Raw genomic sequence first — 18,445 nt, 5'->3', positions numbered from 1 at the left:
CACTGTATGTGAGTGAGTGAGATGTTAGTAAAATTCCTGAACTAAATATTTTCATATTTCTAGATTGCAGCCGGTAGCAACAAGAATGTCACGGATCCCTCTGGAACATTCATTGCTCACACCTGGCTCCTATTTCCACTGGTTGTATTTGTATATATGTGCCCTTTGTACACCATGGTGCTGTCGGTTATTGTTACTATGTCCGTTGGTGCGCGTGAGTACCTGTGCTGTGTGTTTTGGCTTTCGGGCCCTTGTGGATTGTGTAGATGATTACGGGTCTCGTCCCGTGTGTTAATCATTGTGCTCGTGTGTAGTTATTCGAGGTACTCCTCGCTCCGAATCATTGCTACCAACGTAACAGAATAATCGAACATTGAGTGAGAATGGACAGTCCGACTACGCTGTGACTGGTCCGTCCGGCACCCCCGCAACTCCGGCAGCTGCAACTGGCCCGTCAAACGCCGCCACAACCGGTCCGTCCGATGCCACCGCTACTGGTCCTTCCGACGCCACTGCTACTGGTCCTTCCAACGCCACCGCTACTGGTCCTTCCAACGCCACCGCTACTGGTCCGTCTGACGCCGCCGCTACTGGTCCTTCCAACGCCACCGCTACTGGTCCGTCTGACGCCGCCGCTACTGGTCCGTCTGACGCCGCCGCTACTGGTCCGTCTGACGCCGCCACAACCGGTCCGTCCGATGCCACTGCTACTGGTCCTTCCAACGCCACCGCTACTGGTCCTTCCAACGCCACCGCTACTGGTCCGTCTGACGCCGCCGCTACTGGTCCTTCCAACGCCACCGCTACTGGTCCGTCTGACGCCGCCGCTACTGGTCCGTCTGACGCCGCCGCTACTGGTCCGTCTGACGCCGCCACAACCGGTCCGTCCGATGCCACTGCTACTGGTCCTTCCAACGCCACCGCTACTGGTCCGTCTGACGCCGCCACAACCGGTCCTTCCAACGCCACCGCTACTGGTCCTTCCAACGCCACCGCTACTGGTCCGTCTGACGCCGCCGCTACTGGTCCGTCTGACGCCGCCGCTACTGGTCCGTCTGACGCCGCCACAACCGGTCCGTCCGATGCCACTGCTACTGGTCCTTCCAACGCCACCGCTACTGGTCCTTCCAACGCCACCGCTACTGGTCCTTCCAACGCCACCGCTACTGGTCCTTCCAACGCCACCGCTACTGGTCCGTCTGACGCCGCCGCTACTGGTCCGTCTGACGCCGCCGCTACTGGTCCGTCCGACGCCACTGCTACTGGTCCTTCCAACGCCACCGCTACTGGTCCTTCCAACGCCACCGCTACTGGTCCTTCCAACGCCACCGCTACTGGTCCTTCCAACGCCACCGCTACTGGTCCGTCTGACGCCGCCGCTACTGGTCCGTCTGACGCCGCCGCTACTGGTCCGTCCGACGCCACTGCTACTGGTCCGTCTGACTCCACTGCTACTGGTCCTTCCAACGCCACCGCTACTGGTCCGTCCGATGCCACCGCTACTGGTCCTTCCGACGCCACTGCTACTGGTCCTTCCAACGCCACCGCTACTGGTCCTTCCAACGCCACCGCTACTGGTCCGTCTGACGCCGCCGCTACTGGTCCGTCTGACGCCGCCGCTACTGGTCCGTCTGACGCCGCCACAACCGGTCCGTCCGATGCCACTGCTACTGGTCCTTCCAACGCCACCGCTACTGGTCCTTCCAACGCCACCGCTACTGGTCCTTCCAACGCCACCGCTACTGGTCCTTCCAACGCCACCGCTACTGGTCCGTCTGACGCCGCCGCTACTGGTCCGTCTGACGCCGCCGCTACTGGTCCGTCCGACGCCACTGCTACTGGTCCTTCCAACGCCACCGCTACTGGTCCTTCCAACGCCACCGCTACTGGTCCTTCCAACGCCACCGCTACTGGTCCTTCCAACGCCACCGCTACTGGTCCGTCTGACGCCGCCGCTACTGGTCCGTCTGACGCCGCCGCTACTGGTCCGTCCGACGCCACTGCTACTGGTCCGTCTGACTCCACTGCTACTGGTCCTTCCAACGCCACCGCTACTGGTCCGTCCGATGCCACCGCTACTGGTCCTTCCGACGCCACTGCTACTGGTCCTTCCAACGCCACCGCTACTGGTCCTTCCAACGCCACCGCTACTGGTCCGTCTGACGCCGCCGCTACTGGTCCTTCCAACGCCACCGGTCCGTCTGACGCCGCCGCTACTGGTCCGTCTGACGCCGCCGCTACTGGTCCGTCCGACGCCACTGCTACTGGTCCTTCCAACGCCACCGCTACTGGTCCTTCCAACGCCACCGCTACTGGTCCGTCTGACGCCGCCGCTACTGGTCCTTCCAACGCCACCGCTACTGGTCCGTCTGACGCCGCCGCTACTGGTCCGTCTGACGCCGCCGCTACTGGTCCGTCTGATGCCACTGCTACTGGTCCTTCCAACGCCACCGCTACTGGTCCTTCCAACGCCACCGCTACTGGTCCTTCCAACGCCACCGCTACTGGTCCTTCCAACGCCACCGCTACTGGTCCTTCCAACGCCACCGCTACTGGTCCTTCCAACGCCACCGCTACTGGTCCGTCTGACGCCGCCGCTACTGGTCCGTCTGACGCCGCCGCTACTGGTCCGTCCGACGCCACTGCTACTGGTCCGTCTGACTCCACTGCTACTGGTTCTTCCAACGCCACCGCTACTGGTCCTTCCAACGCCACCGCTACTGGTCCTTCCAACGCCACCGCTACTGGTCCTTCCAACGCCACCGCTACTGGTCCTTCCAACGCCACCGCTACTGGTCCGTCTGACGCCGCCGCTACTGGTCCGTCTGACGCCGCCGCTACTGGTCCGTCTGACTCCACCGCTACTGGTCCTTCCAACGCCACCGCTACTGGTCCTTCCAACGCCACCGCTACTGGTCCGTCTGACGCCGCCGCTACTGGTCCGTCTGACGCCGCCGCTACTGGTCCGTCTGACGCCGCCGCTACTGGTCCGTCCGACGCCACTGCTACTGGTCCGTCTGACTCCACTGCTACTGGTCCTTCCAACGCCGCCGCTACTGGTCCTTCCAACGCCACCGCTACTGGTCCTTCCAACGCCACCGCTACTGGTCCTTCCAACGCCACCGCTACTGGTCCTTCCAACGCCACCGCTACTGGTCCTTCCAACGCCACCGCTACCGGTCCTTCCAACGCCACCGCTACTGGTCCTTCCAACGCCACCGCTACTGGTCCGTCTGACGCCGCCGCTACTGGTCCGTCTGACGCCGCCGCTACCGGTCCTTCCAACGCCACCGCTACCGGTCCTTCCAACGCCACCGCTACTGGTCCTTCCAACGCCACCGCTACTGGTCCTTCCAACGCCACCGCTACTGGTCCGTCTGACGCCGCCGCTACTGGTCCGTCTGACGCCGCCGCTACTGGTCCATCTGACGCCGCCGCTACTGGTCCGTCTGACGCCGCCGCTACTGGTCCGTCTGACGCCGCCGCTACTGGTCCGTCTGACGCCACCGCTACTGGTCCGTCTGACGCCGCCGCTACTGGTCCGTCCGACGCCGCTGCTACTGGTCCTTCCAACGCCACCGCTACTGGTCCTTCCAACGCCACCGCTACTGGTCTTTCCAACGCCACCGCTACTGGTCCGTCTGACGCCACCGCTACTGGTCCTTCCGACGCCACCGCTACTGGTCCGTCCGACGCCACTGCTACTGGTCCGTCCGACGCCACTGCTACTGGTCCGTCTGACGCCACTGCTACTGGTCCGTCCGACGCCACCGCTACTGGTCCGTCCAACGCCACTGCTACTGGTCCGTCTGACGCCGCCGCTACTGGTCCGTCCGACGCCACTGCTACTGGTCCGTCCGACGCCACCGCTACTGGTCCGTCCGACGCCACCGCTACTGGTCCGTCCGACGCCACTGCTACTGGTCCGTCTGACTCCACTGCTACTGGTCCGTCTGACTCCACTGCTACTGGTCCGTCCGACGCCACTGCTACTGGTCCGTCCGACGCCGCCGCAACTTCGGCAGCTGCAACGGGCCTGTGCCTTTACACGGTACGCCGTAATTTGGGGTATAATTTAAAAAACTATTACGCATTCCTGCGCCTGTCTCCCAGATCCTTGTTACCAACGTGACAAAGAAGAAGCGCTGTGATGTGTGTGGACCCAAGAAGGACAGGAAGACAAAGTAATACATTTGTAACACAAATACAGTAAAACTCTGTCCTTCATGTGGTGTGTAGAGCGGGCTTCATTTGTGTTCAATGGGGCTCATATATCATTTCCATAAAATACTGTCTGTAAAATTTGTCCTTCCAATTTGTTCAGTTCTTTTTGAAATGTTTTAATTTTTTTATTTAACCTTTATTTAACTAGTTTAACTTTTGTTTACAAAAAAACACATTTTATCAACAACAAAATAACGAATTGGGCTTTTATTGATAAATGTGAACTAGCAGAGGTAAATATTAACCATGGATGCTGTCCATATTGCTTGTAATTGATATAAGTCTAAGTACAAAGTATTTTTTCAATAAATTGTTATGGCTGTATTGTTTTAAAAACCCAATAATGTTGTGGGTCCATCAGACCCGTGAACATTGGGTGAAAAACTAAAACATGACCACCACACATGGGTTAAGATAACGTGATCCTAACGTAAGCCACAGCCACACACAAAGAATAGAATCATCTAGAACCTCTTCATTTATTTGTGTTCTGGGATTTCAAAGGATAACAAGTGGTTGGAAGCAACCCCTCATTCAACAGCCAATGAATAATGTCCTTTGAAGCCCTGAATGCCCATGGCCTTACATCGTCCAATTAGGCGGGATCTGAGAGAAACGCCTGCTGCTGATTCCCTCCCTCAATCCCCTCTCTAACGGCCTGTCTCTCATAGATCCCTATAGACCCACATTGGTCATGTAGGACGCAGCAACGCAATGTCCTCAACAGCCATGTACAGTAATGTACTGTAAACATCCATCAAGAAGGTCAAATCATGTTCACTGCAAGCAGGTAGATAGTGAATGGATGGTCTGGGGTGTTTGAGGCTCTCCATGTTTCCTCTCTCTATGCTTTCTTTCTTTCTCGCCCTCAGACTCTTCAAACTGTTTCTCTACAGTGAAAGGATACATTTTTGGCATTGACTAATGGACTGCTGTCATGGAGGTCCTGCAAACGACTCACATCCTCTCTTCTTCCTCCTCACTGCTATCTCTGTGGTTTCTGATATTGTGTCAGATAATACTGTAGATGATCTCAGAAGACATCCATAGAATCTAAGAAGACATCCATAGAATCTCAGAAGACATCCATAGAATCTAAGAAGACATCCATAGAATCTAAGAAGACATCCATAGAATCTAAGAGGACATCCATAGAATCTAAGAAGACATCCATAGAATCTAAGAAGACATCCATAGAATCTAGGAAGACATCCATAGAATCTAAGAAGACATCCATAGAATCTAGGAAGACATCCATAGAATCTAGGAAGACATCCATAGAATCTAAGAAGACATCCATAGAATCTAAGAAGACATCCATAGAATCTAAGAAGACATCCATAGAATCTAAGAAGACATCCATAGAATCTAAGAAGACATCCATAGAATCTAGGAAGACATCCATAGAATCTAGGAAGACATCCATAGAATCTAAGAAGACATCCATAGAATCTAAGAAGACATCCATAGAATCTAAGAAGACATCCATAGAATCTAAGAAGACATCCATAGAATCTAAGAAGACATCCATAGAATCTAAGAAGACATCCATAGAATCTAAGAAGACATCCATAGAATCTAAGAAGACATCCATAGAATCTCAGAAGACATCCATAGAATCTAAGAAGACATCCATAGAATCTAAGAAGACATCCATAGAATCTAAGAAGACATCCATAGAATCTAAGAAGACATCCATAGAATCTAAGAAGACATCCATAGAATCTAAGAAGACATCCATAGAATCTAAGAAGGCATCCATAGAATCTAAGAAGACATCCATAGAATCTAAGAAGACATCCATAGAATCTAAGAAGACATCCATAGAATCTAGGAAGACATCCATAGAATCTAGGAAGACATCCATAGAATCTAGGAAGACATCCATAGAATCTCAGAAGACATCCATAGAATCTAAGAAGACATCCATAGAATCTAAGAAGACATCCATAGAATCTAGGAAGACATCCATAGAATCTAAGAAGACATCCATAGAATCTAAGAAGACATCCATAGAATCTCAGAAGACATCCATAGAATCTAGGAAGACATCCATAGAATCTAAGAAGACATCCATAGAATCTAAGAAGACATCCATAGAATCTAAGAAGACATCCATAGAATCTAAGAAGACATCCATAGAATCTAAGAAGACATCCATAGAATCTAAGAAGACATCCATAGAATCTAAGAAGACATCCATAGAATCTCAGAAGACATCCATAGAATCTAAGAAGACATCCATAGAATCTAAGAAGACATCCATAGAATCTAAGAAGACATCCATAGAATCTAGGAAGACATCCATAGAATCTCAGAAGACATCCATAGAATCTAAGAAGACATCCATAGAATCTAAGAAGACATCCATAGAATCTAAGAAGACATCCATAGAATCTAAGAAGACATCCATAGAATCTAAGAAGACATCCATAGAATCTAAGAAGACATCCATAGAATCTAAGAAGACATCCATAGAATCTAAGAAGACATCCATAGAATCTAAGAAGACATCCATAGAATCTCAGAAGACATCCATAGAATCTAAGAAGACATCCATAGAATATAAGAAGACATCCATAGAATCTAAGAAGACATCCATAGAATCTAGGAAGACATCCAGAGTAAGCATATTTCTGTGAGGACAATGTGATGGAGAAGTTCTATGGAGGCACCAGCATCAACAATCCAGGGAGAATCTAATCAACATACTTTTGCCACAATCCTGAATATCCTCCTGACTATTCTCTATTGAATCACATTCTATGATTGAATAAGATACAAACACCCTGAATATTTAGGCTCCATGCATACCATTGTAATTGGTACAGAATGTTCTCTTATAACAGTCTGATACATTTACATGTAAAACATCCCTTTGATAAAATCCTTCTTTGTGCGAGGCGATATTAGTAGATGAAATTGCAATGATAGACCCTCCCCCGGCGAGGGAGACCGCCAGCATGTCAAATACTTTGAAGAAAATTGAGTTTATCTTTATCCACGGGAGAGTTCCTTGTTTAAATCAAGCCATTTCCTTCATAATGATTAGCTTCCCCCACTACTCCACATTTCTGAATATCTGAATACGCCTCATCTGTATATTTTCATATGCTGCTAATCTGTTCAGAGACTATAATATACTGGTGGAGCATGTTTCCTAATCCGGCCCAATCTGGATTATACATTCTGATTCTTTTCATTAACTATGACAAGGGTGTTCCCAGAACCAGGGGTCATCATGGATGATACACACACACACACACACACACACACACACACACAAACACACACACACACACACACACACACACACACACACACACACACACACACACACACACACACACACACACACACACACACACACACACACACACACACACACACACACACACACACACTCACACACACACGCACACAAACTCTACTGTTAGCTTGAGACTCATCCAGAGAGGAACTACATGATTGAGTCCAAATCCTGTAATTGACTTGCACATTGTCATATAAAGACAGTGATATATGTACGGGATTCTAGATTGTTCTGGTTCCCTATGCAGACATCTGGTCAGGGCTATAACCCTCCGACAGAAACATATTATTGCTATTAGTGGAATACCGTAAGAGGGGGTTTGACCCAAAGCCTTCCTTTATCCGCTGTGTGTCCTTCTTTCTGTATCTGGAGTAGGTCACGGGGAACATAGAATTTTCTAGGAATTCATTGAGTGAGGATTCGTCTGTTTGTAGATGGAGGGGAAGCTTTGTAGATGGAGAGGAAGCTTTGTAGATGTAGCATGAAAGCATATCAACAATGGACGTGATATACACACAGACACACACACACACACACACACACACACACACACACACACACACACACACACACACACACACACACACACACACACACACACACATACATACATACATACATACATGTTAATGGTTATGTGCTTATTATGTGTATATGTGTGTCCTTCTCTGCACAGAGATCCTGAACGGGGGGGTGTATGTTGACCAGAACAAGTTCCTGTGCCACGCCGACACCATCCACTGGAGAGACATCATCAAGAACCCCCAAGCTGAACTCTTGGTGGTACCGTCCAACAACAGTGGCCTTGGATGTGAGTATGGGGAGAAACCACAACGCTGAGAGGGAGGGGTGGTCGAGGTGCTGATAAAAATATTGAGGGATGCTTCTCTAAACTTCCAAGGTGCACAATATACACACACACACCTTCACACCTTCACACGCTTACATATTTCCTCAGTTTCATACAAATGATATTGTTAAAATGTTCCTTTTTTTGTATCCTTTTTCTCTGTTTTGCTGAAGGTGAGTTGGAAGCAGCATCACAATAGATCAGTGATTAAACTCACATGGAGGTGGTTGTGTTGCTATGCAGCCAGGCCCATGGTGATTCTGTCTCAGCTGCACATAAAGCTCACTAAAGCTGACAGCCAGCTCCAATCAAGGTGTTTGGAACACTGATATGGCTACCGGCCATTGTGTGTCAAAACACACAGCCATTGGCTACCGGCCATTGTGTGTCAAAACACACAGCCATTTTAGTTCCAAGTCCACTCCCCCAAACCTTCTCCACATTTTCAATTTGTTTTCCCCTCCCTAGATTGCATTGTATGCCAAGGAAAAGTGAGGGCATGATATGCATTCAATATCAGTGTAGAAAATGTCACTGAATGTCACAGTGATCACTAAAAACAGCACGTATGACCACAAAATGTCACACAACGCTCGAGTGAGCATGTAGTTTCTCCCCACAAGGTGTCCTTCACTATAATGTCTGTTTGAGATGTTAGAAGAAGAAGAAGAAGAAGAAGAAGAGAGGGCAGAATAGAGGACAGAGGAGAGGACAGATGAGAAGACAGATGAGAGGACAGATGAGAGGACAGAGAAGGGGACAGAGGAGAGGACAGAGGAGAAGACAGATGAGAGGACAGAGGAGAGGACAGATGAGAGGACAGATGAGAAGACAGATGAGAGGACAGATGAGAGGACAGATGAGAAGACAGATGAGAAGACAGATGAGAGGACAGAAGAAAGGACAGAGGAGAGGACAGATGAGAGGACAGAGAAGGGGACAGAGGAGAGGACAGATGAGAGGACAGATGAGAAGACAGATGAGAGGACAGATGAAAGGACAGAGGAGAGGACAGATGAGAGGACAGAGAAGGGGACAGAGGAGAGGACAGATGAGAAGACAGATGAGAAGACAGATGAGAGGACAGATGAGAAGACAGATGAGAGGACAGAGGAGAGGACAGAGGAGAGGACAGATGAGAAGACAGATGAGAAGACAGATGAGAGGACAGATGAGAAGACAGATGAGAGGACAGAGGAGAGGACAGAAGAAAGGACAGAGGAGAGGACAGATGAGAGGACAGAGAAGGGGACAGAGGAGAGGACAGATGAGAAGACAGATGAGAGGACAGATGAGAGGACAGAAGAAAGGACAGAGGAGAGGAGAGATGAGAGGACAGAGAAGGGGACAGAGGAGAGGACAGATGAGAAGACAGATGAGAAGACAGATGAGAGGACAGATGAGAAGACAGATGGGAGGACAGAGGAGAAGACAGATGAGAGGACAGATGAGAAGACAGATGAGAGGACAGATGAGAGGACAGAAGAAAGGACAGAGGAGAGGACAGATGAGAGGACAGAGAAGGGGACAGAGGAGAGGACATAAGAGAGGACAGATGAGAAGACAGATGAGAGGACAGAGGAGAGGACAGATGAGAAGACAGATGAGAAGACAGATGAGAGGACAGAGGAGAGGACAGAAGAGAGGACAGAGGAGAGGACACATGAGAGGACAGAGAAGGGGACAGAGGAGAGGACAGAGGAGAGGACATAAGAGAGGACAGATGAGAAGACAGATGAGAGGACAGAGGAGAGGACAGATGAGAAGACAGATGAGATGACAGAGGAGAGGACAGATGAGAGGACAGAAGAGAGGACAGAGGAGAGGACAGAGTAGAGGACAGATGAGAGGACAGAGAAGGGGACAGAGGAGAGGACAGAGGAGAGGACAGAAGAGAGGACAGAAGAGAGGACAGAAGAGAGGACAGAGGAGATGACAGAAGAGAGGACAGAAGAGAGGACAGAAGAGAGGACAGAAGAGAGGACAGAGGAGAGGACAGAGGAGAGGACAGAGGAGAGGACAGAAGAGAGGACAGAAGAGAGGACAGAGGAGAGGACAGAAGAGAGGACAGAAGAGAGAACAGAGGAGAGGGAGTATAAGACAATAAGAGTTGGCATAAAATGAGAGAGTGGCTCGGCGTGCGTGGGAGCCCAGGTTGCCAGATTGAGGCATACTTTGAGGTTGCCAGATTGGGTCGATATTTAACATAATCATTTATGGAGTGAGCTAGGTGTAATTTCACAGGCAGGCAGGGGGCCGAAGGTGACATTCACTCAGCCCTCCACTTCAGCATGTAATTACCACACAGTCAATTAAAGCCTGATGATGACAGGTCCATTCACGCTCACTGACGGTGGGCTATGATAACTGTTATGTGTCATGTCCCCACTTTATGCCTCAGAGAGATGACTTGACTGGGGAGTGGATCCTTGTCCCTCATACTTACTATAGACCCAGAGAGAGCCAGCGAGAACAATGAGAGCACACTCACCCACTCTCAGAGCACACTCACCCACACTCAGAGTACACTCACCCACTCTCAGAGCATACTCACCCACTCTCAGAGCACACACTCACCCACTCTCAGCTCACACACTCACCCACTCTCAGAGCACACACTCACCCACTCTCAGAGCACACACTCACCCACTCTCAGAGCACACACTCACCCACTCTCAGCTCACACACTCACCCACTCTGAGCACACACTCACCCACTCTCAGAGCACACACTCACCCACTCTCAGAGCACACACTCACCCACTCTCAGTGAGTGGGTGAGTGTGGGGGTGGTTTCTGTGAAAGGATGTGTTTAGGGGGGAACTGTTAATGTGTGGTGAGAGGATGTTTGTGGGTGGTGGGTTGGAGGATGGAGGTTTGTGTGTGTGTGTGTGTGTTTGTGTGGATGGTTATCTGACATGTATGTGTGTGTGTGTGTGTGTGTGTGTGTGTGTGTGTGTGTGTGTGTGTGTGTGTGTGTGTGTGTGTGTGTGTGTGTGTGTGTGTGTGTGTGTATGGTCCGCAGGCAAACGATGTCATCGCTCTTGTAACGGACGCTGCTGGGGCCATCAGGACAACCAGTGCCAAAGCTGTACGTATCACACACACACACACACACACACACACACACACACACACACACACACACACACACACACACACACACACACACACACACACACACACACACACACACACACACACAACATGTCAAGGTCAGAGAGAGCAAGAGAGAGAGAGATGAACAGAAAGAGAAACAGAGAGAGAGAAACAAAGAGAAAGAGAGAGAAAGAGCGAGAGAAACAGAAAGAGAAAGAGCGAGAGAAAGAGAAAGAGAAAGAGCGAGAGAAACAGAGAGAGAAAGAGCGAGAGAAACAGAAAGAGAAAGAGCGAGAGAAACAGAGAGAGAAAGAGCGAGAGAAACAGAAAGAGAAAGAGCGAGATAAACAGAAAGAGAAAGAGCGAGAGAAACAGAAAGAGAAAGAGCGAGAGAAACAGAGAGAGAAAGAGCGAGAGAAACAGAAAGAGAAAGAGCGAGAGAAACAGAAAGAGAAAGAGCGAGATAAACAGAGAGAGAAAGAGCGAGAGAAACAGAAAGAGAAAGAGCGAGAGAAACAGAAAGAGAAAGAGCGAGATAAACAGAGAGAGAAAGAGCGAGAGAAACAGAAAGAGAAAGAGCGAGAGAAACAGAAAGAGAAAGAGCGAGAGAAACAGAAAGAGAAAGAGCGAGAGAAACAGAAAGAGAAAGAGCGAGATAAACAGAGAGAGAAAGAGCGAGATAAACAGAGAGAGAAAGAGCGAGAGAAACAGAAAGAGAAAGAGCGAGAGAAACAGAAAGAGAAAGAGCGAGAGAAACAGAAAGAGAAAGAGCGAGATAAACAGAGAGAGAAAGAGCGAAATAAACAGAGAGAGAAAGAGCGAGAGAAACAGAAAGAGAAAGGGCGAGAGAAACAGAAAGAGAAAGAGCGAGATAAACAGAGAGAGAAAGAGCGAAATAAACAGAGAGAGAAAGAGCGAGAGAAACAGAAAGAGAAAGAGCGAGAGAAACAGAAAGAGAAAGAGCGAGAGAAACAGAAAGAGAAAGAGCGAGATAAACAGAGAGAGAAAGAGCGAAATAAACAGAGAGAGAAAGAGCGAGAGAAACAGAGAGAGATCAAGCAGCTGAGGAGTTCACTGTAACACTCCTCTGCGTAATGACAGAGTGAACTCCAGTCGTCATAGACAACCATAGAGAGTGATTGGTCTTTTCTCTGCCGTTCCTCAGTCAGAATAATAGAGCTAAGAGCTCCACAGCTTTCTGTCCTACCGCTTCATTATGTTCCCACACAGAGGGACAGGAAGTGAGCACTTAAACGCAAGGCTTTGACAACCCAGAATTATTATGCCACTGTGTGAAGTGTGTGTGTGTTGTTGGGGTCCTCTTCTCTTCTCACCCCTGTTTTATGCAGTGGCATAAAACAGGGGTGTAGGGATTGATTTAGCATTGACCACGTTCCATATCAGGCATTTTCTATGGAGAGCTATAACTTACACTATATAACTGGCAGTGCATTGTGTGTGTGCGTGTGTGTGTGCGTGTGTGTGTATACCTGTGTCAGTAATGTAAACCCTGTGCTCTCCACAGTGACCAAGACTGTGTGTGCTGAGCAGTGTGACGGCCGTTGCTTCGGCCCCTACGTCAGTAACTGCTGCCACAGGGAGTGTGCTGGGGGCTGCTCGGGACCCAAGGACACAGACTGCTTCGTACGTGGACACGCACACACACACACACACACACACACGCGCACACACACACACACACACACACACACACACACACACACACACACACACACACACACACACACACACACACACACACACACACACACACACACACACACACACACACACACACACACACACACACACACACACACACACACACACACACACATACGCTCACACAAACACACAGATGCCCGCGCATACACACAGACACCTACACAGTTATCCACAGTTAACCCCCCTCACACACACAAACACACACACACATTACTCTCCCAACACAACAACAGAATTCACACAAATGTTCTAATTCCCCAGTTACTGAAAGACACATCTCTACTGACTCCTCCTCAGATGAAACAACCAAATGGCTAATTATGATCCTTCATCCCCTAACATTTTCTGTTCATTTAATGAAGGTATGTTTTCTACTAACAGAGCGATATTACAGTTGTAACTTATAGAGCCTTATCCAATTCAATTACTAGTCACTATTAGAGGTCGCAAACACTGACGACAGACAAGTTCAACGTTTAATGAGAAAAACATTTCACCATTTAGCCTTCGGATCAATGGCTTCTATTTGACTCACAGTTGACTCAAATATGGTGTGTCTGGAGGCTTGGAGGATATGAGTGTTTTGGCTGCAGATCCAGTATGATCTGGAGGATAAGAGTGTTTTGGCTGCAGATACAGTATGATCTGGAGGATAAGAGTGTTTTGGCTGCAGATCCACTATGACCTGGAGGATAAGAGTGTTTTGGCTACAGATCCAGTATGACCTGGAGGATAAGAGTGTTTTGGCTGCAGATCCAGTATGACCTGGAGGATAAGAGTGTTTTGGCTGCAGATCCAGTATGACCTGGAGGATAAGAGTGTTTTGGCTGCAGATCCAGTATGACCTGGAGGATAAGAGTGTTTTGGCTACAGATCCAGTATGACCTGGAGGATAAGAGTGTTTTGGCTGCAGATCCAGTATGACCTGGAGGATAAGAGTGTTTTGGCTGCAGATCCAGTATGACCTGGAGGATAAGAGTGTTTTGGCTGCAGATCCAGTATGACCTGGAGGATAAGAGTGTTTTGGCTGCAGATCCAGTATGACCTGGAGGATAAGAGTGTTTTGGCTGCAGTTACAGTATGACCTGGAGGATAAGAGTGTTTTGGCTGCAGATCCAGTATGACCTGGAGGATAAGAGTGTTTTGGCTGCAGATACAGTATGACCTGTATACTGTAATATGATTAAACCTGGCTAAAAACGACTGTTCATGTAGTAAACAGTAAACAGTGGTGTGTCCCTGTGTTCCTCAGGGCTCAATCCCATCTAACCCACCTTGTAGTATTTACATAATAGCTCTGTATCCCACTGTGAAGTAAAATCACCATATGGTTTAGGGTAGTCGGTTGTAAAACATACCACTACCAGGTAGACGGCTCTAACACGTACATGCTTCCACATTTCAGAATAAGATGTGTTTGCCCGGACAGTAGTTTCTAAACAAAGACCACGTCAATGTACATTACTGTGGCTGGTTCAATTGAGTCCTACCCCACACTCCTATACCCTCAGAATGTGTGCATGTTCCTAATGTTTCCTATCCAGGCCTGCACCAACTTCAACGACAGCGGGGCGTGTGTGACCCAGTGCCCCCAGCCCTTTGTGTACAACCCCACCACCTTCCAGCTGGAATCCAACCCACGGGCCAAGTACACCTATGGATCCTTCTGTGTGGAGAAGTGTCCCCGTAAGAACTGGTTACCTGACCCACACCATGCATAACTCTGGCACGACCCTTGACCCACACCATGCATAACACTGGCATGACCCATGACCCATGACCCATGACCCACACCATGAATGTTCCACATTTTATTGAGTGCAATGTTTCAACCTGAATGTCTTCAAAACTATTGATGTACAAATAAATTCAGGGGACTGACACAGACACATGCACACAACCATGTAGGACAGCCCTGTGGAAGAGTTTCTGTAAAGTGTTGAGTAACGTTATACACAACCATGTAGGACAGCCCTGTGGAGGAGTTTCTGTAAAGTGTTGAGTAACGTTATACACAACCATGTAGGACAGCCCTGTGGAAGAGTTTCTGTAAAGTGTTGAGTAACGTTATACACAACCATGTAGGACAGCCCTGTGGAAGAGTTTCTGTAAAGTGTAGAGTAACGTTATACACAACCATCTAGGACAGCCCTGTGGAAGAGTTTCTGTAACGTGTAGAGTAACGTTATACACAAACCATCTAGGACAGCCCTGTGGAAGAGTTTCTGTAACGTGTAGAGTAACGTTATACACAACCATGTAGGACAGCCCTGTGGAAGAGTTTCTGTAACGTGTAAAGTTATACTCAACCATGTAGGACAGCCCTGTGGAAGAGTTTCTGTAACGTGTAGAGTAACGTTATACACAACCATGTAGGACAGCCCTGTGGAAGAGTTTCTGTAACGTGTAAAGTTATACTCAACCATGTAGGACAGCCCTGTGGAAGAGTTTCTGTAACGTGTAGAGTAACGTTATACACAACCATGTAGGACAGCCCTGTGGAAGAGTTTCTGTAACGTGTAAAGTTATACTCAACCATGTAGGACAGCCCTGTGGAAGAGTTTCTGTAACGTGTAGAGTAACGTTATACACAACCATGTAGGACAGCCCTGTGGAAGAGTTTCTGTAACGTGTAAAGTTATACTCAACCATGTAGGACAGCCCTGTGGAAGAGTTTCTGTAAAGTGTAGAGTAACGTTATACACAACCATCTAGGACAGCCCTGTGGAAGAGTTTCTGTAACGTGTAGAGTAACGTTATACTCAACCATGTAGGACAGCCCTGTGGAAGAGTTTCTGTAACGTGTATAGTAAAGTTAGTGTATATCTGTGTGTTGTGTCCAAGATAACTTTGTGGTGGACCACAGCTCCTGTGTGAGGGCTTGTCCCAGCAACAAGATGGAAGTGGAGGAGAACCGCATCAAGATGTGCATCCCCTGCACTGACATCTGTCCCAAAGGTACCCACATACTGTACCCCCATAATGACATCTGTCCCAAAGGTATCCACATACTGTACCCCCATAATGGCATCTGTCCCAAAGGTATCCACATACTGTACCCCCATAATGACATCTGTCCCAAAGGTACCCACATACTGTACCCCCATAATGACATCTGTCCCAAAGGTATCCACATACTGTACCCCCATAATGACATCTGTCCCAAAGGTACCCACATACTGTACCCCCATAATGACATCTGTCCCAAAGGTATCCACATACTGTACCCCCATAATGGCATCTGTCCCAAAGGTATCCACATACTGTACCCCCATAATGACATCTGTCCCAAAGGTACCCACATACTGTACCCCTATAATGACATCTGTCCCAAAGGTATCCACATACTGTACCCCCATAATGACATCTGTCCCAAAGGTATCCACATAATTACATCTGTCCCAAAGGTACCCACCTACTGTACCCCCATAATGTTATCTGTCCCAAAGGTATCCACATACTGTACCCCCATAATGACATCTGTCCCAAAGGTATCCACATACTGTACCCCCATAATGACATCTGTCCCAAAGGTATCCACATACTGTACCCCCATAATGACATATGTCCCAAAGGTACCCACATACTGTACCCCCATAATGACATCTGTCCCAAAGGTATCCCCATAATGACATCTGTCCCAAAGGTACCCACATACTGTACCCCCATAATGACATCTGTCCCAAAGGTACCCACATACTGTACCCCCATAATGACATCTGTCCCAAAGGTATCCACATACTGTACCCCCATAATGACATCTGTCCCAAAGGTATCCACATACTGTACCCCCATAATGACATATGTCCCAAAGGTACCCACATACTGTACCCCCATAATGACATCTGTCCCAAAGGTATCCCCATAATGACATCTGTCCCAAAGGTACCCACATACTGTACCCCCATAATGACATCTGTCCCAAAGGTACCCACATACTGTACCCCCATAATGTCATCTGTCCCAAAGGTATCCCCATAATGACATCTGGCCCAAAGGTACCCACATACTGTACCCCCATAATGACATCTGTCCCAAAGGTACCCACATACTGTACCCCCATAATGACATCTGTCCCAAAGGTACCCACATACTGTACCCCCATAATGACATCTGTCCCAAAGGTACCCACATACTGTACCCCCATAATGACATCTGTCCCAAAGGTATCCACATACTGTACTCCCATAATGATATCTGTCCCAAAGGTATCCACATACTGTACCCCCATAATTACATCTGTCCCAAAGGTACCCACATACTGTACCCCCATAATGACACCTGTCCCAAAGGTATCCCCATAATGACATCTGTCCCAAAGGTACCCACATACTGTACCCCCATAATGACATTTGTCACAAAGGTACCCACATACTGTACCCCCATAATGACATCTGTCCCAAAGGTGCCCACATACTGTACCCCCATAATGACATCTGTCCCAAAGGTACCCACATACTCTACCCCCATAATGACATCTGTCCCAAAGGTACCCACATACTGTACCCCCATAATGACATCTGTCCCAAAGGTATCCACATACTGTACCCCCATAATGGCATCTGTCCCAAAGGTATCCACATACTGTACCCCCATAATGACATCTGTCCCAAAGGTACCCACATACTGTATCCCCATAATGACATCTGTCTCAAAGGTACCCCCATAATGACATCTGTCCTAAAGGTACCCCCATAATGACATCTGTCCCAAAAGTACCCACATACCAGAACTCACATTATTTTATGTGTGTACCACCCCTTACCTCTCTGTCTCCTCCCATATACCACCCCTTACCTCTCTGTCTCCTCCCATATACCACCCCTTCCCTCTCTGTCTCCTCCCACATACCACCCCTTACCTCTCTGTCTCCTCCCATATACCACCCCTTACCTCTCTGTCTCCTCCCATATACCACCCCTTACCTCTCTGTCTCCTCCCATATACCACCCCTTACCTCTCTGTCTCCTCCCATATACCACCCCTTACCTCTCTGTCTCCTCCCATATACCACCCCTTCCCTCTCTGTCTCCTCCCATATACCACCCCTTACCTCTCTGTCTCCTCCCATATACCACCCCTTACCTCTCTGTCTCCTCCCATATACCACCCCTTACCTCTCTGTCTCCTCCCATATACCACCCCTTCCCTCTCTGTCTCCTCCCATATACCACCCCTTACCTCTCTGTCTCCTCCCATATACCACCCCTTACCTCTCTGTCTCCTCCCATATAC

At 48.7% G+C, this 18,445-nt stretch overlaps 1 protein-coding gene across 1 annotated transcript in view; it reads left to right on the top strand.

The window, feature by feature from the left end:
• Window positions 1-18,445, top strand: part of LOC139532648 (receptor tyrosine-protein kinase erbB-4-like) — a 686,205-nt gene that overhangs the window by 505,655 nt on the left and 162,105 nt on the right. The window contains exons 4-8 of the mRNA XM_071330551.1: window positions 8,214-8,348; window positions 11,412-11,477; window positions 13,011-13,129; window positions 14,755-14,896; window positions 16,055-16,168. Of these exons, the coding sequence (XP_071186652.1) occupies window positions 8,214-8,348; window positions 11,412-11,477; window positions 13,011-13,129; window positions 14,755-14,896; window positions 16,055-16,168 (576 nt within the window). The remainder of the gene's footprint in view (window positions 1-8,213; window positions 8,349-11,411; window positions 11,478-13,010; window positions 13,130-14,754; window positions 14,897-16,054; window positions 16,169-18,445) is intronic.

This window comes from Salvelinus alpinus, chromosome 10 (genome assembly GCF_045679555.1).
Source record: "Salvelinus alpinus chromosome 10, SLU_Salpinus.1, whole genome shotgun sequence".
In the NCBI taxonomy this organism is placed as follows: domain Eukaryota; kingdom Metazoa; phylum Chordata; class Actinopteri; order Salmoniformes; family Salmonidae; genus Salvelinus; species Salvelinus alpinus.
The sequence above is the reverse complement of the archived record's forward strand: the minus strand, read 5'-3'. Positions and strand labels throughout refer to the sequence as shown.